The sequence below is a fragment of the Desmodus rotundus genome, chromosome 7 (genome assembly GCF_022682495.2).
Source record: "Desmodus rotundus isolate HL8 chromosome 7, HLdesRot8A.1, whole genome shotgun sequence".
Lineage (NCBI taxonomy): Eukaryota > Metazoa > Chordata > Mammalia > Chiroptera > Phyllostomidae > Desmodus > Desmodus rotundus.
In genome coordinates this window covers 86,588,006-86,604,614 of record NC_071393.1, presented here as the reverse complement: position 1 = coordinate 86,604,614, position 16,609 = coordinate 86,588,006, and the positions used below count along the sequence as shown (strand labels likewise).

At 37.0% G+C, this 16,609-nt stretch overlaps 1 protein-coding gene across 1 annotated transcript in view; it reads left to right on the top strand.

Moving 5' to 3' along the window:
* PRTG (protogenin) overlaps nucleotides 1-16,609 on the top strand; it is a 123,976-nt gene that overhangs the window by 49,467 nt on the left and 57,900 nt on the right. Inside the window, exons 3-9 of the mRNA XM_024567288.3 lie at nucleotides 4,047-4,191; nucleotides 5,355-5,488; nucleotides 6,996-7,133; nucleotides 7,397-7,555; nucleotides 8,180-8,339; nucleotides 9,120-9,367; nucleotides 11,627-11,791. Coding sequence (XP_024423056.2) covers nucleotides 4,047-4,191; nucleotides 5,355-5,488; nucleotides 6,996-7,133; nucleotides 7,397-7,555; nucleotides 8,180-8,339; nucleotides 9,120-9,367; nucleotides 11,627-11,791 — 1,149 coding nt within the window. The remainder of the gene's footprint in view (nucleotides 1-4,046; nucleotides 4,192-5,354; nucleotides 5,489-6,995; nucleotides 7,134-7,396; nucleotides 7,556-8,179; nucleotides 8,340-9,119; nucleotides 9,368-11,626; nucleotides 11,792-16,609) is intronic.

Genomic DNA, 16,609 nt, shown 5'->3' with positions numbered 1-16,609 from the left:
GTCCATGTGTTAGTTCTTTAAGAGGAACTGCTTGAGGGTCCAGCAGTTTCTTCCATTGACTCAACCTCCACTGGGTTTTGCAGCCAGAAGTTGTGGAGACTTATCTTCCTGGCACTGGAACCCTGGTCTGTTGGGTGGTTTGTGGAGCCTGGAATCTTTTCTCCTGAGATATCCCTCCTGAATTTGTATCCACCACATGAGGATGAGGGACCAGCCCATTCCTTGTGTCCACCCCTCCTACCAGTTTGGATGGATGTGGTTTCTTTGATTCCATAGTTGTCAGACTTCTAATCAACTCGATTTCTGATGGTTCTCAGTGTTGGTTATTTTATATATTAGTTGTAATTTTCATGGAGCTTGAGCAACGAGGTGAGCCATGTCTTCCTATACCACCATCTTGACCTGAAGTCCTCATTACTTATTAACATAATACACTTAATCAACACAACTATTTTCCAAAGCAAAAGAAAATTTAGTCAGAGTGGCACTGCTTTAGCTTAATAGAAGATGGCTGGATTCATACATGTATCTGCTTCTGCATTGAGACTGTTGTGATGTCACCTGTCATTTCTGGAAAACACAGTACACACAAAAGAAATGAAAATGAAAAGGCACATACTAAGGTGATTATGAGAATGGTTTTTATCTTGTGGATCCACTGACAACAGCCATTTGAGAACCACTCTTCTTAAGGAAGCAGACATTTTTTGTTACACACAAAAAGTCACTTTACTCTCACTCCACCCTTTTAGGAAGAATATTTTCTAAGAATATTTTCACCATTATTCACTGGCTGTGTCCTATTCCTCTAAAGGCCTATTATCCACTTACAAACTAATGAAGTCAAGTCCAAGGCAGAATTTTTTAGTCTTTTGCCCTTTCCAGTCTAATGAGGCATAAGTCATCTAGAACATTAGTCCCTTTACTTTTGTCCATAACTTTTCACTTTATTGATAAACCATGAAGGCATATATACTTTTTGAACTGGAATCTGAGGAGGGGCAGTAAGACCATTATTGAGGCCCTTCCTTTGTGTCCTGGGAGACTTAGTAGAGGGAAGGAAAACCACACTATTACCTGCAGTCTGGACTCTGTCAAAGTGTAAAACCATGGACCCTGATAACAAGTTCTTGGAGGCCAGCCTAGAGTGGTAAAGAATTATCTCTAGAAAATATCAATACTTCAAGATTTAGCTTTACTTTGGAAATAACATAAGTCCAAAAATAGCCTCAAGTCTTTCTACCTTTTGTTTATCAGCACACCGTTTGTCTTTTCCATCTTTTTTATTCCGCAACATCAATACCAACCCCATTTGATTCCAAACAAGAGTCTAAGGTATCTGTAGAATCTCGCCCTTCTCACTGCCACCACCCAGTTCTGTCATTCCTATTTAAACAGCCTATTGTTCTTGATTCTAGGCTTTTCTTTTCTTAGTCTATCCTGTGTAACAGTGCCTGATTAATTTTTTCCAAATGCTACTATCATGATACTTCACTCAAAAATCTTCATTAATATCTTCATTTGTACTATGCTACAAATCTGCTTTATCTCTACTCTCCTTCCACTTTTGTCATTGTCTTCATGTCGTTCCTATTCCCCCTTTCATTTAAATGCAATATATTATTCAAAGCTCAATTTAAAACCAATCTCTGTAAGTAGTTTTTACCTGTCTCGTCACAATTCATTGATTTCCGGCTTCTGGACAAGATGGAGGCGTAGGTAGACACACTGCGCCTCCTCGCACAACCAAAAGAAGTACAACAACAACTTAAAAACAAAAAACAACCAGAAATGACAGAAAATCGAACCACACGGAAGTCCAACGAGCAGGGAGATAAAGAAGAATCATTCATCCAGACCAGTAGGAGGAGCAGAGATGGGCAGCCGGGGTAGAGAGGACTCCTAGCAACAGGGCCGGACCCAGAAAAGTGGTGGATTGTGGGACAAAAAGGGCAGGCAGTGCAACCGCCAGCAGACCCCGCAGCCCCACAATCAGGCATAGATAAACCAGGAGGAACAGCGGGGAGCAAAGCAGACCACGCAACCCAGGGCTCCAGTTCAGGGAAATAAAGCCTCAAACCTCTGAGTGAAAACACTCGTGGGGGTTGAGGAGGCAGCAGAAGAGACTCCCAGCCTCACAGGAGAGGTCGTTGGAAACACCCACAGGGGCCTAGAGCGTGCACAAGCCCACCCACCTGGTAATCACTGGAGGGGCCCAGTTTGATTGTGGGTAGCAGAGGGAGTGACTGAAATCCTGCAGAGAGTGGAGCAAGCGCCATTGCTCCCTCTCGGCCCCTCCCCCACATACAGTGTCACAGCGCAATGACCAGCTTATCCTGCCCCAGTGAACACCTAAGGTTCCAATCCTTTACACAATAGGCGTGCCAAAAAAAAAAAAAAAGGCCCAAATGAAAGAACAGATCAAAGCTCCAGAAAAAATACAACTAAGCAAGGAAGAGATAGCCAACCTATCACATGCACAGTTCAAAACACTGGTAATCAAGAAGCTCACAGAATTGGTTGAATTTGGTCGCAAATAAGATGAAAAAATGAAGGCTATGTTAAGAGAAACAAAGGAAAATGTACAGGGAACCAATAGTGGTGGGAAGGAAACTGGGACTCTAATCAATGGTGTGGACCAGAAGGAAGAAAGAAACTTCCAACCAGAAAAGAATGAAGAAATAAGAATTCAGGAAAATGAGGAGAGGCTTAGGGACCTCCAGGACATCTTGAAACGTTCCAACATCCGAATTTATAGGGGTGCCAGAAGGAGAAGAGGAAGAACAAAAAATTGAAAACTTACTCTAACAAATAATGAAGGAGAACTTCCCTGATCTGGCAAAGGAAACAGACTTCCAGGAAGTCCAGGAAGCTCACACAGTCCCACAGAAGCTGGACCCAAGGAGGGACACGCCAAGGCACATCATAATTACATTACCCAAGATGAAACAGAAGGAGAGAATCTTACAAGCAGCAAGAGAAAAGGACACAGTTACCTACAAAGGAGTGCCCATAAGACTGTCAGCTGATTTCTCAAAAGAGACCTTACAGACAAGAAGGGGCTGGCAAGAAGTATTCCAAGTCATGAAAGGCAAGGACCTACATCCAAGATTACTGTATCCAGCAAAGCTTTCATTTAGAATGGAAGGGCAGATAAAGTGGTTCTCAGATAAGGTCAAGTTAAAGGAGTTCATCATCACCAAGCCCTTATTACATGAAATGTTAAAGGGACTTATCTAAGAAAAGGAAGATAAAAAATAGGAACAGTAAAAATGACAGCAAACTCACAGTTATTAACAACCACACCGAAAACAAAAACAAAAGCAAACTAAGCAAACAACTAGAACAGGAACAGAGCCACAGAAATGGAGATCACATGGAGGGTTATCAACAGGGGAGTTGGAGGGGGAGAGAGGGGGGAAAGGTACAGAGAATAAGTAGCATAAATGGTAGGTAGAAAATAGACAGGAGGAGGGTAAGAATAGTATATAGTATAGGAAATGTAGAAGAAGCCAAAGAACTTATAAGTATGACCCATGGACATGAACTATAGGGGGGGAATGTGGGAGGGAGGGGGTGAGCAGGATGGAGTGGAGTGAAGGGGGGGAAATGGGACAACTGTAATAGCATAATCAATAAATGTATTTTTAAAAAGAATTCATTGATTTCCCTCTGCTGTGAAATAGAGTAGTATTTGAAGTTTGTACTTCATAGTTTGGTATGTAAATAAGTACCATTATTAATTGTTTTTTTGTTTGTTTCTTAAGTTATCTTAATGTTTTTTCTCCAAACAAGTTGTAAGTTTCTTAAGAACTGGGTTAGAATTTCATCTTGGGAAAGACCAGACTCTATGGTTTGGGCAATTGCTCAGTGGTTTTTCCACAGTTACTCCCTAAATTATCTTTGTGATAATGATGTTGTGATGGTCTTAACGTCTAAGTAAGAATTCAGGTCTGATAAATGATATCTAGTATAATGCTATTTCCAAGTATGGTATAATGAGTTCACGTACTTATTTTGAATTTATCAAACAATTTATCCTGCAGCTATTTCTGCTTTTGAAGTTCAGCCAATTTCTACTGAGGTCCAAGAAGGTGGAATCGCTAGATTTGCATGCAAGATTTCATCAAATCCTCCTGCAATTATAACATGGGAATTAAATCGAACAACTCTACCTGTAACTATGGACAGGTAAAGGCAATTTTTGTCTTTGGAGAGATGGAGGAGTAATGAACACTTTATCATGAACTCATTCATTTTTGTTTATAACATCAATAATCAACTTCTTAAGACACTTCAAAGTTAGACAAAGAATTAGATCATCAGTCTCTGGAGTATGGGGCATAATTCCTGTTTTGGAGGATCAGATCAGAATTCAGAGAGCCTGCCTTACTGCTTTGTTCCTTTCCTCAAATATCTCTTCCAATCATAGGACCTGAGTAAATGGATTGCAGCATAAGGATTTAGAAAACCAAATTACACTTTTACTGCTGGCAATAGCAGTGCTGATGAAAAGGATCTCCCATGTGTGCCCTGGTAGATGCCCAGTCCTGTCTCCACTTTCCTCTTCCCAGTCCCCTCTCCTCTACACACGCACACACACACCTCCCAAGTTTCTGAAGGTGGTTGAAGTTTAAAAATCAAGAACGTCCTAGCAATTTCAAAAACTTTGATTTCTGTCCTAATGAGTAGCACTGTTCCTATGTAGGCAAAAATCATTTACTAAAATGGTAGGGCACATAGATGGATGGACTTATTCAAGGAAGTACTTTTTTAAAAAACTTAAATTCATGTATGCCTTGGAGAATACATATTGATACTAATAGGCAAAAAAGTCAGGAATCTGAAAAAATTATGCGAAGCTTTAGGCCACCAGTTAGCTATTTCTAAGCTATCATGTCAAGTGAGACTCTGTAAAATTAGACTGATACCAAAAACCACACACTGCATAGTTATTTGTTTTAGAGAACTATAATGACCCAAATGAAAGCAGTTCAATCAAGCTAATATCTTTAAAGGTCTTCAATGTATTTCATTTGGTGATTTAAAAAAGGTTGAGTATACAGGGTCTGGCACAAATAATGCCCTGTTTTATTACAAAATCTTTCATTACAAAATCATAAGCATGTAATTCTGTAACAACAATATCACACTCAAGCACATCGTATGACATTTTAGGTACAATGTTCAAATTAAAACTATAAATTATTACACCCATATTATTATCCTACCAACCACACTTAAGCAGGCATTACTGCTGCCAGACCCTGTATTAAATCTTACTATAGAATATATGTTAAAATAAAAAATAAAATCTACTACAAAGTGCTTAATCATCTTTCTTCTCCTAACAGGATAACTGCCCTACCAGCAGGAGTATTGCAAATCTATGATGTTGGCCCAAAGGATGCTGGAAATTATCGTTGTGTTGCTGCTACTGTAGCTCACAGGCGTAAAAGTATGGAGGCCTCCCTAACAGTGACTCCGGGTACTTCACAGAAGTTTGTTTTTTTGTTTTTGTTTTTGATTTTAGTTTTCAGTGGCACAGCTATTAATTTTTATTCTCTGGCTATAATGATATGCCATAAAGTAGTACTTTAATTTTATTGAAAATATTGTAATCTATTAGGAAAATGGTCATTTTTATGTATAAGCAACTTCTTTCAGAAGCTGACTTGTTCTATGTTAGCGTCAACATCTTTAAGAAAGATTGAATATTTTTAAATATTTCAGTTTTTCAAAATATGTAAAACACAGAAAAGAGAGTAACAGTCATCCATTTCCACCAGAATTGTCCATTGTCATTAAAGAGATATTTGTTTCCAGTTTGATATTTTTTGTTGTTTACAAAAAATTATAATTTGCATTTATGACAATAATGCATGTTATTATGAAGAGTAATGTTTATAAAAGTAAAAAAGTGTAAACATAGAAGGTTTAAAATATCCCCAATTCTAATTTGCAGGAGTTATTATTGTTAACATTAAGTGAATATAATTGTTTATATTTTACCATACATGAATATAATTAGGAAAATAGCTAGAGCGGTGAATATGAAGAAAGAAATACATACATTATTAAAACAGAATTATATTTATCACTGCTGGTTTCTATTTTAAAATAATTAATTTAAATTTACTTGAATATAGTGGAAGAAAACTTATACTAAAGTTACTGTTAAACTTCATATGAGTGTTTTCTCTTCCCAAGAGATACTACTTTCCAAAAGATATGTTAAGTTTAAGACTTTTAAAAAAACATTAAGAGACTGAAATTATATCTTTAATGCTTTGTTTTAATTTTAGGAATATCGCTTAGCTTCCTGGTATGAAAGATAGAAACAAAAGCACTCTCAAACTCCTTCTCTCCTCCCCCCATCACATGAATTCTTAACAAGATTAGTGAAAGTATTAAAATGTTTGGACCTCAATTAAAAATGAATGAGTAAAAAAAAAAGGAATGAGTAGAAACAACACGAATGTCCATCATCTGATGAATTAATAAATAAAATGCATTTTATTAATATAATTATATATTCAATTGTTACTCAATAAAAAGATATGAAGTACTGGTACATGTTCCGTTTTGAAAACATTATGCCATTAAAAGAAGCCAGCCACAAAGGACCATGTAATGTGTGGTTCCTTTTCTGTGAAATGTCTAGAACGGGTAAATCCAGAGAGACAGAGAGTGGGATGGTCATTGCCATGCTATGGGGAGAGGAGACTGGGGAGTGACTGCTAATGGGTATGGGGTCTTCTTTCAGGGTGATGAAAGTGTTTTAGAATTGATTGTGGTGATGGTTGCACAACTCTGAAAATACTAAAAACCATTGAATTGTAGTTAAGATGGGTAAATTGTATGTTAAGTGAGTTATATCTCAGTTGTTTTAACAAAAGAAAAATAAATAACTTTAAGAATAGATATTTTCATTCATTTCACTTATATTTTACTTAAAACTTATTTTTATATATTCTTCCTTTTCCTCTCCAAAGCTAAGGAATCTAAATCCTTCCACACACCAACCATTATAGCAGGTCCACAGAACACAACAACATCTCTTCATCAGACTGTTGTTTTGGAATGCATGGCCACAGGAAATCCCAAACCAATCATTTCTTGGAGCCGTCTTGGTACGTCTGTCCAAGGAGGTGGTGGGGAGTCCTTTGCTTAAACTTTGTTCATTATAGTGAAACTGATAAATGTTTATTTCATATATAAAACACGCTTGGCAATTAGGTGGCTTTTAACTTTTTGTCATTTTAGTTTGTAGAGAAATGGTTTTAGTATAGAGAATTTTATACTTTTATGACAGGATTGTTTGGAGAGTGATCGCTTGAACTAACTTTAGATCATAATTTATATTGTTGTAATTGAAATATTCCCTTTGCAATAGATCACAAGTCCATTGATGTCTTTAATACTCGGGTACTTGGAAATGGTAATCTCATGATATCTGATGTCAAGCTGCAACATGCTGGAGTATATGTTTGTCGAGCCACTATCCCAGGCACACGAAACTTTACAGTTGCCATGGCAACTTTAACTGTGTTAGGTATGTTTCTTTTGTTCTGCATTCAGGAGAATCTTACATTTTCACATTTGCTGTTTTATCTCACTCATAGCTTTTCCACCTTTCTTGAATTTCATATCATTGATATGAAGGTCAATAAGAAGTTTCTTAACCTAATGATCAATTTTCAGAGAAAATTAAAGTCCTATGTTAAAATATAACTATTATTCTGAAGTCACCATTCCCTTTACCACCATACCATTATATTCCTTCTTTCTTAAGCTTCCCTCTTTATCTCCTCCTCACCCACCCATAAATCCATATACCCATTCACCAACCTAAAATTTTAACCTGTTGATTGTCTATAAGCTGTCTTATAGATATAAGGGACTGTGCATTGGGTTTAGTAAAGTAGGATTATTGTACATATTTCTAGAGCATTTATGTAGATGGTCACAATAGGGAGAGCCTGGGGGAAGTACATATCTAACTGAACAATGCATAGAAAAAGTGTCTGGATATAGATTTATGCAGAGTGTAGACTGGAGGCTCAAAACGTCAAATATTTTCAGGGGTGGGACTTGGTGATTTGCTGTACTCTTCCTTAACTCTGTATCATTCCTATTGGGTCCAAAGAAATAATTTTTCTTTTTTCTTTAAATATAGCTCCCCCTTTGTTTGTCGAATGGCCAGAAAGTTTAACGAGGCCTCGAGCTGGCACTGCTCGATTTGTATGTCAGGCTGAAGGAATCCCCTCACCCAAAATGTCATGGTTGAAAAATGGAAGAAAAATACATTCAAATGGTAGAATTAAAATGTACAACAGGTAGGCTATGCCACTTTGCTACTATCTTAGATAAGATATAATGGCCTTAGTAATTTTTTTGTGAAATGGCTATACTTGTAATATCAAGTACTTTAGTTATCTTGGTACTTAAAACTAAACTAAAATAAGATTATATCAGCATGTCATAAATTGTTTTATCTATGGATCATGGAAGTGGTTAAGTACACTGAATGTTGGGCAGTTCCCCAGACCTGGCTTGTAGTCCTGATGAGCAAGTAACTAAGTAATTAGTAAGCATATTAACCCTTAATGGTTTCAGTTCTTTCTTCCATAAGTGAGGAAATTAGAAAAAAATAATTGATTCTCTGAGAATTCTTCTACAAGTCAAACTTAATGATTTTAAGAATTCACTTTTATTTGTATAAATATGAATCTTCTTGTAACATTCTCATTTATGTTGCATAAAACTTTAAAAGTTTTTGTTGACCTCAATCTTATGTAACATTGCAGTATTATATAAATTAGATGCTATTACAGAGTAATATGCTTTCTCAATGAAAGCCAACTTTTTAAAAAGACATTGAACTGTCATCTAAAGCAAACAGGATTCACATATCACAAATACCTATGTAGACTCAGAAAACAAGAGTAATTTTAAATAACTCATAAAGATTTTTTTCAGTAGATCTGACTATACATTGTTTTTGTTCTTTGTTTTGTTATTTTTTGCCATTTAAAATGAGGGTATACTTAGCAACTTTATTTTACATCTTTCTTAGAATTTTTCATAGAAATAAATAATTTTTTTCCTTTATTCAGTAAATTGGTAATTAACCAGATTATTCCTGAAGATGATGCTATTTATCAGTGCATGGCTGAGAATAGCCAAGGATCGATTTTATCCAGAGCCAGACTCACCGTAGTAATGTCAGAAGACCGACCCAGTGCTCCCTATAACGTGCATGCTGAAACCATGTCAAGTTCAGCCATCCTTTTAGCTTGGGAGAGGCCACTTTATAATTCAGACAAAGTTATCGCTTATTCTGTGCACTACATGAAAGCAGAAGGTAAGTAATTTGAGGAGTGTTTATTTAAAAAATTTTTTAATTTATTGATTTTAAAGAGAGGAAGTGTGAGAGAAACATCAGTTTCTTGTTCCACTTATTGATGTATTCACTGGTTGCTTCTTGTATGTGCCCTGGCTGGGCATCCAACCTGAAACCTTGACGTATTAGGATGATGCTCTCTTTAACCAACTGAGCTACTGGCCAGGGCTAATGAGTGTTTAAGTTCCACTTGTTATCATGGATTTGTTTTCAGTTTGAATGATGTTTTACATAATCCATATAATGTTTTTGAAGTTCTTTGCCTTTCTGTATCTCTTTTAATAAAATGATCTATCATAGTGTGTATCTATTTTTCTCTAAATGTTGTATTGTACACTTTGCGAATATAAGTATAGTTCAAGATTTTTTTATTCCATCTCTGCCAGGTAAAATATATAGAGTAGTGTATTTATGGGTTTCATTTCAGCAAAGATATAAACTTGTTAACTAAGACTTAATATGCCAATTTAAGTATGCAGTTACATAGTACCAATGATGTAACTGCTTAATAAAATACTATAGTATAGTCACTATAGCATGTTATTTTTAAAGGGGGGGGAAATACACATTATCAAATTCCCCATACATTTGGTTTTATGTATTTTGAATGTTTTCTGAAATCATATAGAACTCTATATGAACAAGATAGAAAATTGAACAAGATATTACTGATGTTTCATTTATTATATAAAAATAGAAATCAGATGTCTTCAATTTTTTATTCAGAACTGTCACTCCATTTCTGGAATCTTTTGTATCTTAATTGTTTCTTTTGGCAAAGAATCTAGAGGAAAAAGAAAAACTGCTTATAAATCCTAGAGATTTCTCTATTGATTTTTTCATAGGAACCATAGTAGAGGTTTACAGATTTTACTTCTGTACACAAACAGCCTAACTTTTATGCAATAGACATTAAAAACAAGTCCAAACACCCACAGAGTGGGGATATAATATAATTGTCTATAGAGACAGGTAGTTGTTTATTGTTTTTTGTCCTTTGAAGTAGTATTTTGAAGAGGAATATTTTGAATTTAAATCATGGGTCAAGGTAGCAAGAAGAATGAAAGTCTGATAACTGAGCATGTTGGAGTATGCTAATTCCCTTTTTAGTGATTTAGGAAGGTAAAAGGAATGCTGGTTTTGGTGGAGACCACTCTTGTTCGCTATTATGGTTCTTTCATTAGAGCCTCCACATGCAACTCAGTGGTCTATTCATGGCTGGAACAAGGCTTTTTAATTCGAACTCAAGGACCTTGTTTAGTAGGTCAGAAATCGTACTATGCAGTTCCTAATTAACGAGACATTAGCCAGTCTGTTGTGAAATGCCTGTAATCTTGTCTAATTAAAATGCTATCAAGTTCATTCAGAAATGTGGGAAAACTTAATAGTGGAATTTGCCTTCTGTTTTGTTTATAAATCCAGTGTGGGGAGAAGGGGCCCTGTCCTTAGAGAGTTTTGATTAAGTTGACGTCCATTTACTGTGAATTGTTCACAAAGCACAGTAGCGACCAGTTCTCTTGTTCCACATTACAGGTTTGCTCTGTAGGAATTAAATCCCACAAAGACAAATCCTCTTCTATACCTTGCCATGCATATTTTATTGAGAATTACTGAGAATTTTTTTCCTCTACAAAAAAAAAAGCTCATTGTGAAACAGCATCCTGAAGCACATACTATGCTTCCCAGATATTTTGCTTTCAATATAAATAAAAGAACAACTTGTGTCAGTCAAATTTAATAGAATCTCTAGGGGCAAAATGAGAACTTCTGCAGGACAACTTTTGGTTTGGTTTGTTTTTATAAAGAGTAGAGCCATTACATTCCCCTCTCTCCACTAATGTTTAAAAGAAAGAAGAAGCCATGAGTTGAAGCAAGTAAAATTTACACTTATGAATTACAGTATTCTGTAGTGTTAAGCTGTGTGTGTTACTGCTGCATATGGTCTCTGCTGTGGGTTTTGACTAGATGTTAATGGAGTTTACAGAAGATTAGTTATTTTTGGTTTGATTTCTTTAGGAAAAATTCAAACTAGTAAGTTGTAGCAAGACACAAATGGTTACTGTTAGAAAATAAAGACCTTCCTATTCACATTTTTTAAAGGGTAACAAAAGGTAACTGATAAGAGATTAGACTCAAGGACCAGTGTTTTACAGTGAGGGAAGTGGTCTTGTTAATTTGTTTGAATATTCTTAATTTTTAAAAACTGATTCATTAACTTAGGTTTAAATAATGAAGAATATCAAGTAGTCATTGGAAATGACACAACTCATTATATCATTGATGACTTAGAACCTGCCAGCAATTATACTTTCTACATTGTGGCATATATGCCAATGGGAGCCAGCCAGATGTCTGACCATGTGACACAGAATACTTTAGAGGATGGTAAGAAAACATGATTCTTGGTCATTTAAGTATGAATATTCATATGTTTAATCAGTTTCAATAAATAAATGTTTTAAAATAGAGAAAATATTTTCCTTTTGATTAAAAAAAAAAAGGCTGCGGTAACCAGCAGGCTAATTTGCTATTTCAAACCTGACTTTCACTTTTCGATAGTAACACGATAATAAAAATAACTTTTATTTATAATTCATAATATAACTTTTAATCATAAAATTCTAGTATTATCAGTGTATTTAAGTTTCCTAGTTTAAATTGTAAATATGTAGCAGTTTTTATTTTTTTAATTTTTATTTATTTAGTTTTTACCTAAGTATATCCTTCAGGCATGAATAAATATAAGGACAGTTACCTATTGAGTATATATAATGACTGGAAGTCAAATGTATTAGACTTCTTAAACTGGGAGTTTATGAAATTTAATACCTGCCAGTTAAAAATACTTTATAAGATCACTTTATTTTTAGATACAATATGGTCATTCTACTTAAGGAAGAAAGTATTACTTGTTCAGTTTGTTACCTGGCCCTGGGTTGGAAATTGACTTGTGACAGCCCTTGATATATTCTTACAATGGGGGAAAATTCCTTCTATTTAGATAGTACTGGAGAGGGGAGTCTCTTCCTCCAACACTTTCTGCAGAGGCTCTAGAAGGCCCATATTTATGCCCTGCACTATGAAAAGAAAATAACTTAAAATGTGCTTTATTATACTGTTCTTCCTTTACAAATGTCTTATCTTCAAGAAATGGCCCACCCTTAGTTTTCAGAACATTTTTTGTAGTTCTTTTTTTAAGTTTATTTTTAATTTTTTAATATATTTATTAATTATGCTATTACAGTTGTCCCATTTCCCCCCCTTCACTCCACTCCATCTTGCCCACCTCATCCCTCCCACATTCCCCCCCTATAGTTCATGTCCATGGGTCATTCACATAAGTTCTTTGGCTTCTACATTTCCTATACTATTCTTACCCTCCCCCTGTCTATTTTCTACCTACCATTTATGCTACTTATTCTCTGTACCTTTCCCCCCTCTCTCCCCCTCCAACTCCCCTGTTGATAACCCTCCATGTGATCTCCATTTCTGTGGCTCTGTTCCTGTTCTAGTTGTTTGCTTTAGTTTTTGTTTTAGGTGTGGTTGTTAATAACTGTGAGTTTGCTGTCATTTTTACTGTTCATATTTTTTATCTTTTTTCTTAGATATATCCCTTTAACATTTCATGTAATAAGGGCTTGGTGATGATGAACTCCTTTAACTTGACCTTATCTGAGAAGCACTTTATCTGCCCTTCCATTCTAAATGAAAGCTTTGCTGGATACAGTAATCTTGGATGTAGGTCCTTGCCTTTCATGACTTGGAATACTTCTTGCCAGCCCCTTCTTGTCTGTAAGGTCTCTTTTGAGAAATCAGCTGACAGTCTTATGGGCACTCCTTTGTAGGTAACTGTGTCCTTTTCGCTTGCTGCTTGTAAGATTCTCTCCTTCTGTTTCATCTTGGGTAATGTAATTATGATGTGCCTTGGCGTGTCCCTCCTTGGGTCCAGCTTCTGTGGGACTGTGTGAGCTTCCTGGACTTCCTGGAAGTCTGTTTCCTTTGCCAGATCAGGGAAGTTCTCCTTCATTATTTGTTAGAGTAAGTTTTCAATTTTTTGTTCTTCCTCTTCTCCTTCTGGCACCCCTATAAATTTGGATGTTGAAACGTTTCAAGATGTCCTGGAGGTTCCTAAGCCTCTCCTCATTTTCCTGAATTCTTATTTCTTCATTCTTTTCTGGTTGGAAGTTTCTTTCTTCCTTCTGGTCCACACCGTTGATTTGAGTCCCAGTTTCCTTCCCACCACTATTGGTTCCCTGTACATTTTCCTTTGTTTCTCTTAACATAGCCTTCATTTTTTCATCTAATTTGCGACCAAATTCAACCAATTCTGTGAGCTTCTTGATTACCAGTGTTTTGAACTGTGCATGTGATAGGTTGGCTATCTCTTCCTTGCTTAGTTGTATTTTTTCTGGAGCTTTGATCTGTTCTTTCATTTGGGCCATTTTATTTTTGTTTTGGCACGCCTATTGTGTAAAGGATTGGAACCTTAGGTGTTCACTGGGGCAGGATAACACTGGTCACTGCGCTGTGACGCTGTATGTGGGGGAGGGGCCGAGAGGGAGCAATGGCGCTTGCTCCACTCTCTGCAGGATTTCAGTCACTCCCTCTGCTACCCACAATCAAACTGGGCCCCTCTAGTGCTGATTACCAGGTGGGTGGGCTTGTGCACGCTCTAGGCCTCTGTGGGTGTCTCCAGCAACCTCTCCTGTGAGGCTGGGAGTCTCTCCTGCTGCCTCCTCAACCCCCACGGGTGTTTTCACTCAGAGGTTTGAGGTTTTATTTCCCCGAGCTGGAGCCCTGGGTTGCGTAATCTGCTTTGCTCCCCCACCGTTCCTCCCAGTTTGTCTATGCGTGAATGTGGGGCCACAGGGTCTGCCAGCCACCACCTTGTGGGGTCTGCTAGCTGCAGCCTGGCCTGCCCCCTTCCACAATCCACCACCTCGCTAGGTCTGCCAGCCGCCTTGCCCTGAGTCCTCTCCGCCCCGGCTGCCCATCTCCACCCCTCCTACTGGTCTGGATGAATGTTTCTTCTTTATCTCCTTGGTTGCCGGACTTCCATACAGTTTGATTTTCTGTCATTTCTGGTTGTTTTTTGTTTTTAAATTGTTGTTGTCCTTCTTTTGGTTGTGCGAGGAGGCGCAGTGTGTCTACCTATGCCTCCATCTTGGCCAGAAGCCGGAACATTTTTATAGAAATGATTCACAAGTCTTTTTTGTCTTTGTTCATTTGACCCCAGATCTCTCACTTATATCTTTATAATGCCACTTATTTAGATGTTTATAAATTGAGACATTGACTAAATGAAAAAGTTATCACTAATCTGGATACTGAATTCCAAATTTTAGTTTTCATTTAAGAATTTGTTTCATTTTGGAGTGTGCCTCAGTACATGTGACCTCATTACATTTAACCTCTAACATGTATGTCTAAGGATTTTTTTATTTGGTTGGTTTTGCATTTTGAGGTTTTTGGGGTTGTGTATGATGTGTACCACTCCACATCCTTGAAGAAAATGAGTCTAAATGTAGCAAGCTTGCCAATTCCAGTTATGTTCTCAAAGTTTTTCTCCTTTAAACCCTTCCTTATTCTGAAACTTTTTAATCTGTTCAATTTTGTATTGTAGACAACATTCAGAACTCTGACACTGCTTTTCAGATTTCTGCACAAGTCTCTTCCCTATTTTCTAAGTTCATACTTCTCAAACGGAGAAGCATGTGTCTCCTGGAGTGCACAGCAGTACACTGCCAATACAGCTAACACCTTGTAGAGTGCTTATCCCTGCCTATTCAGTAACCTTCCCTCTATTGTCTCATTTAGTCCCTATGTAAGTCTGTGATAGAACAACTATTGTTACGAGAGATTGTAGTGCATAGGAGATAAGGATGTGGGCTCTGTCTGGTCTGCCTAGATCTGTTCCTTCACTTACAAGCTGTGTGACCTTGGGCAAGTGATTTGACCTCTTTGTACTTAAGTTTCCTCAGCTATAAAGTAGAAATGGTTATGTTACAATACTTCTTATATTGAGTTTTTGTGAGAATTTATGAGTTCATACACATAAAGGATTCAGAAATGCTTAATAAGCTGATTTTCTCTTTTCTACCTATTAGTTCATCTTTCACTTTATACATGTTTATTGAGTACCTGCTATGTATTATTCAATATTTAGTAGTGAACAAGAAGCAAAAAACAACACAAAAAAACCCAAAAAACAAACTTGTCCCTGCACTCAAGAAGTTTACTTTCTAGTGGGAGAGGTGGTAGAGGAACAGCGGAGATGGTAAATAGTCATGTTAGATAGTGGTAAGTGTTGTGGAGAAGGGAAAAAGCAGAGAAGGGGAGTATAAAATGTCAGGAAGGTTTGAGACTTTAGACAGAGTCACCAGAGAAGGCTTCACTGAATAGGGGACATTTGGAAATGAAAATGAGGGAGTTGGTTAGGCAGATAGATGACTGGGAAGTGCATTCTAGGCAGAGGAAATGGAAGTTGCTAAGGGCCTGAAGCTCAAGTGTGGCTAGAGGGGAGGGAACAAGTAGAAAGCACTGGGAGATGAGGCAGACAATTAATGGAAGCTGCCCATGTAAGCAGATAGAGCTCAAAGAGCGCTTTGGCTTTTACTTTGACTGAAATGGGAGCTATTTTGAGCAGAAGAGTGAACAGTATCTAAGTTACATTTTAACAGTTAATGTATTGAGAATAGATAGTAGGGACAAGGGAGAAGCTGGGAAGTCTGTTAGGAGGCTATTGCAACAATACAGGCTAAAGGTGATGGTGACGGGGACCAAGGGGGTGGCAGTGGAAATCACAGAGTCACAGGATTGAATGTGGAGTGTGTTTGGAGGAGTCAAAGATGACACCAAGGATTTTGGCTTGAGTTAGACAAGTAATTGCCATTAACTGAGATAGGAATGAGCTATTATTATCATCCTCATTTTATATCTGAAGAAAAAGAGACACAGGGAAGTTACTTTGGCCAAAATCACACAGAGTAGTAAATGGTAGAACAAGGCTTCAAACACAGTCTAACTCTAGAACCTCTCTTAACACCACACCTGACTGCCTTCCACTGTACTTGACTCATTTTCCTGGAGTGCCAGTTATATTCAAGTTATTTAGAGGAAAAGTTGTTTTCATCTTTATGTATATAAATTGGGAATACAAGATTCACACTGATTTTTAAGATACCACCCTTATACTTCAAAATA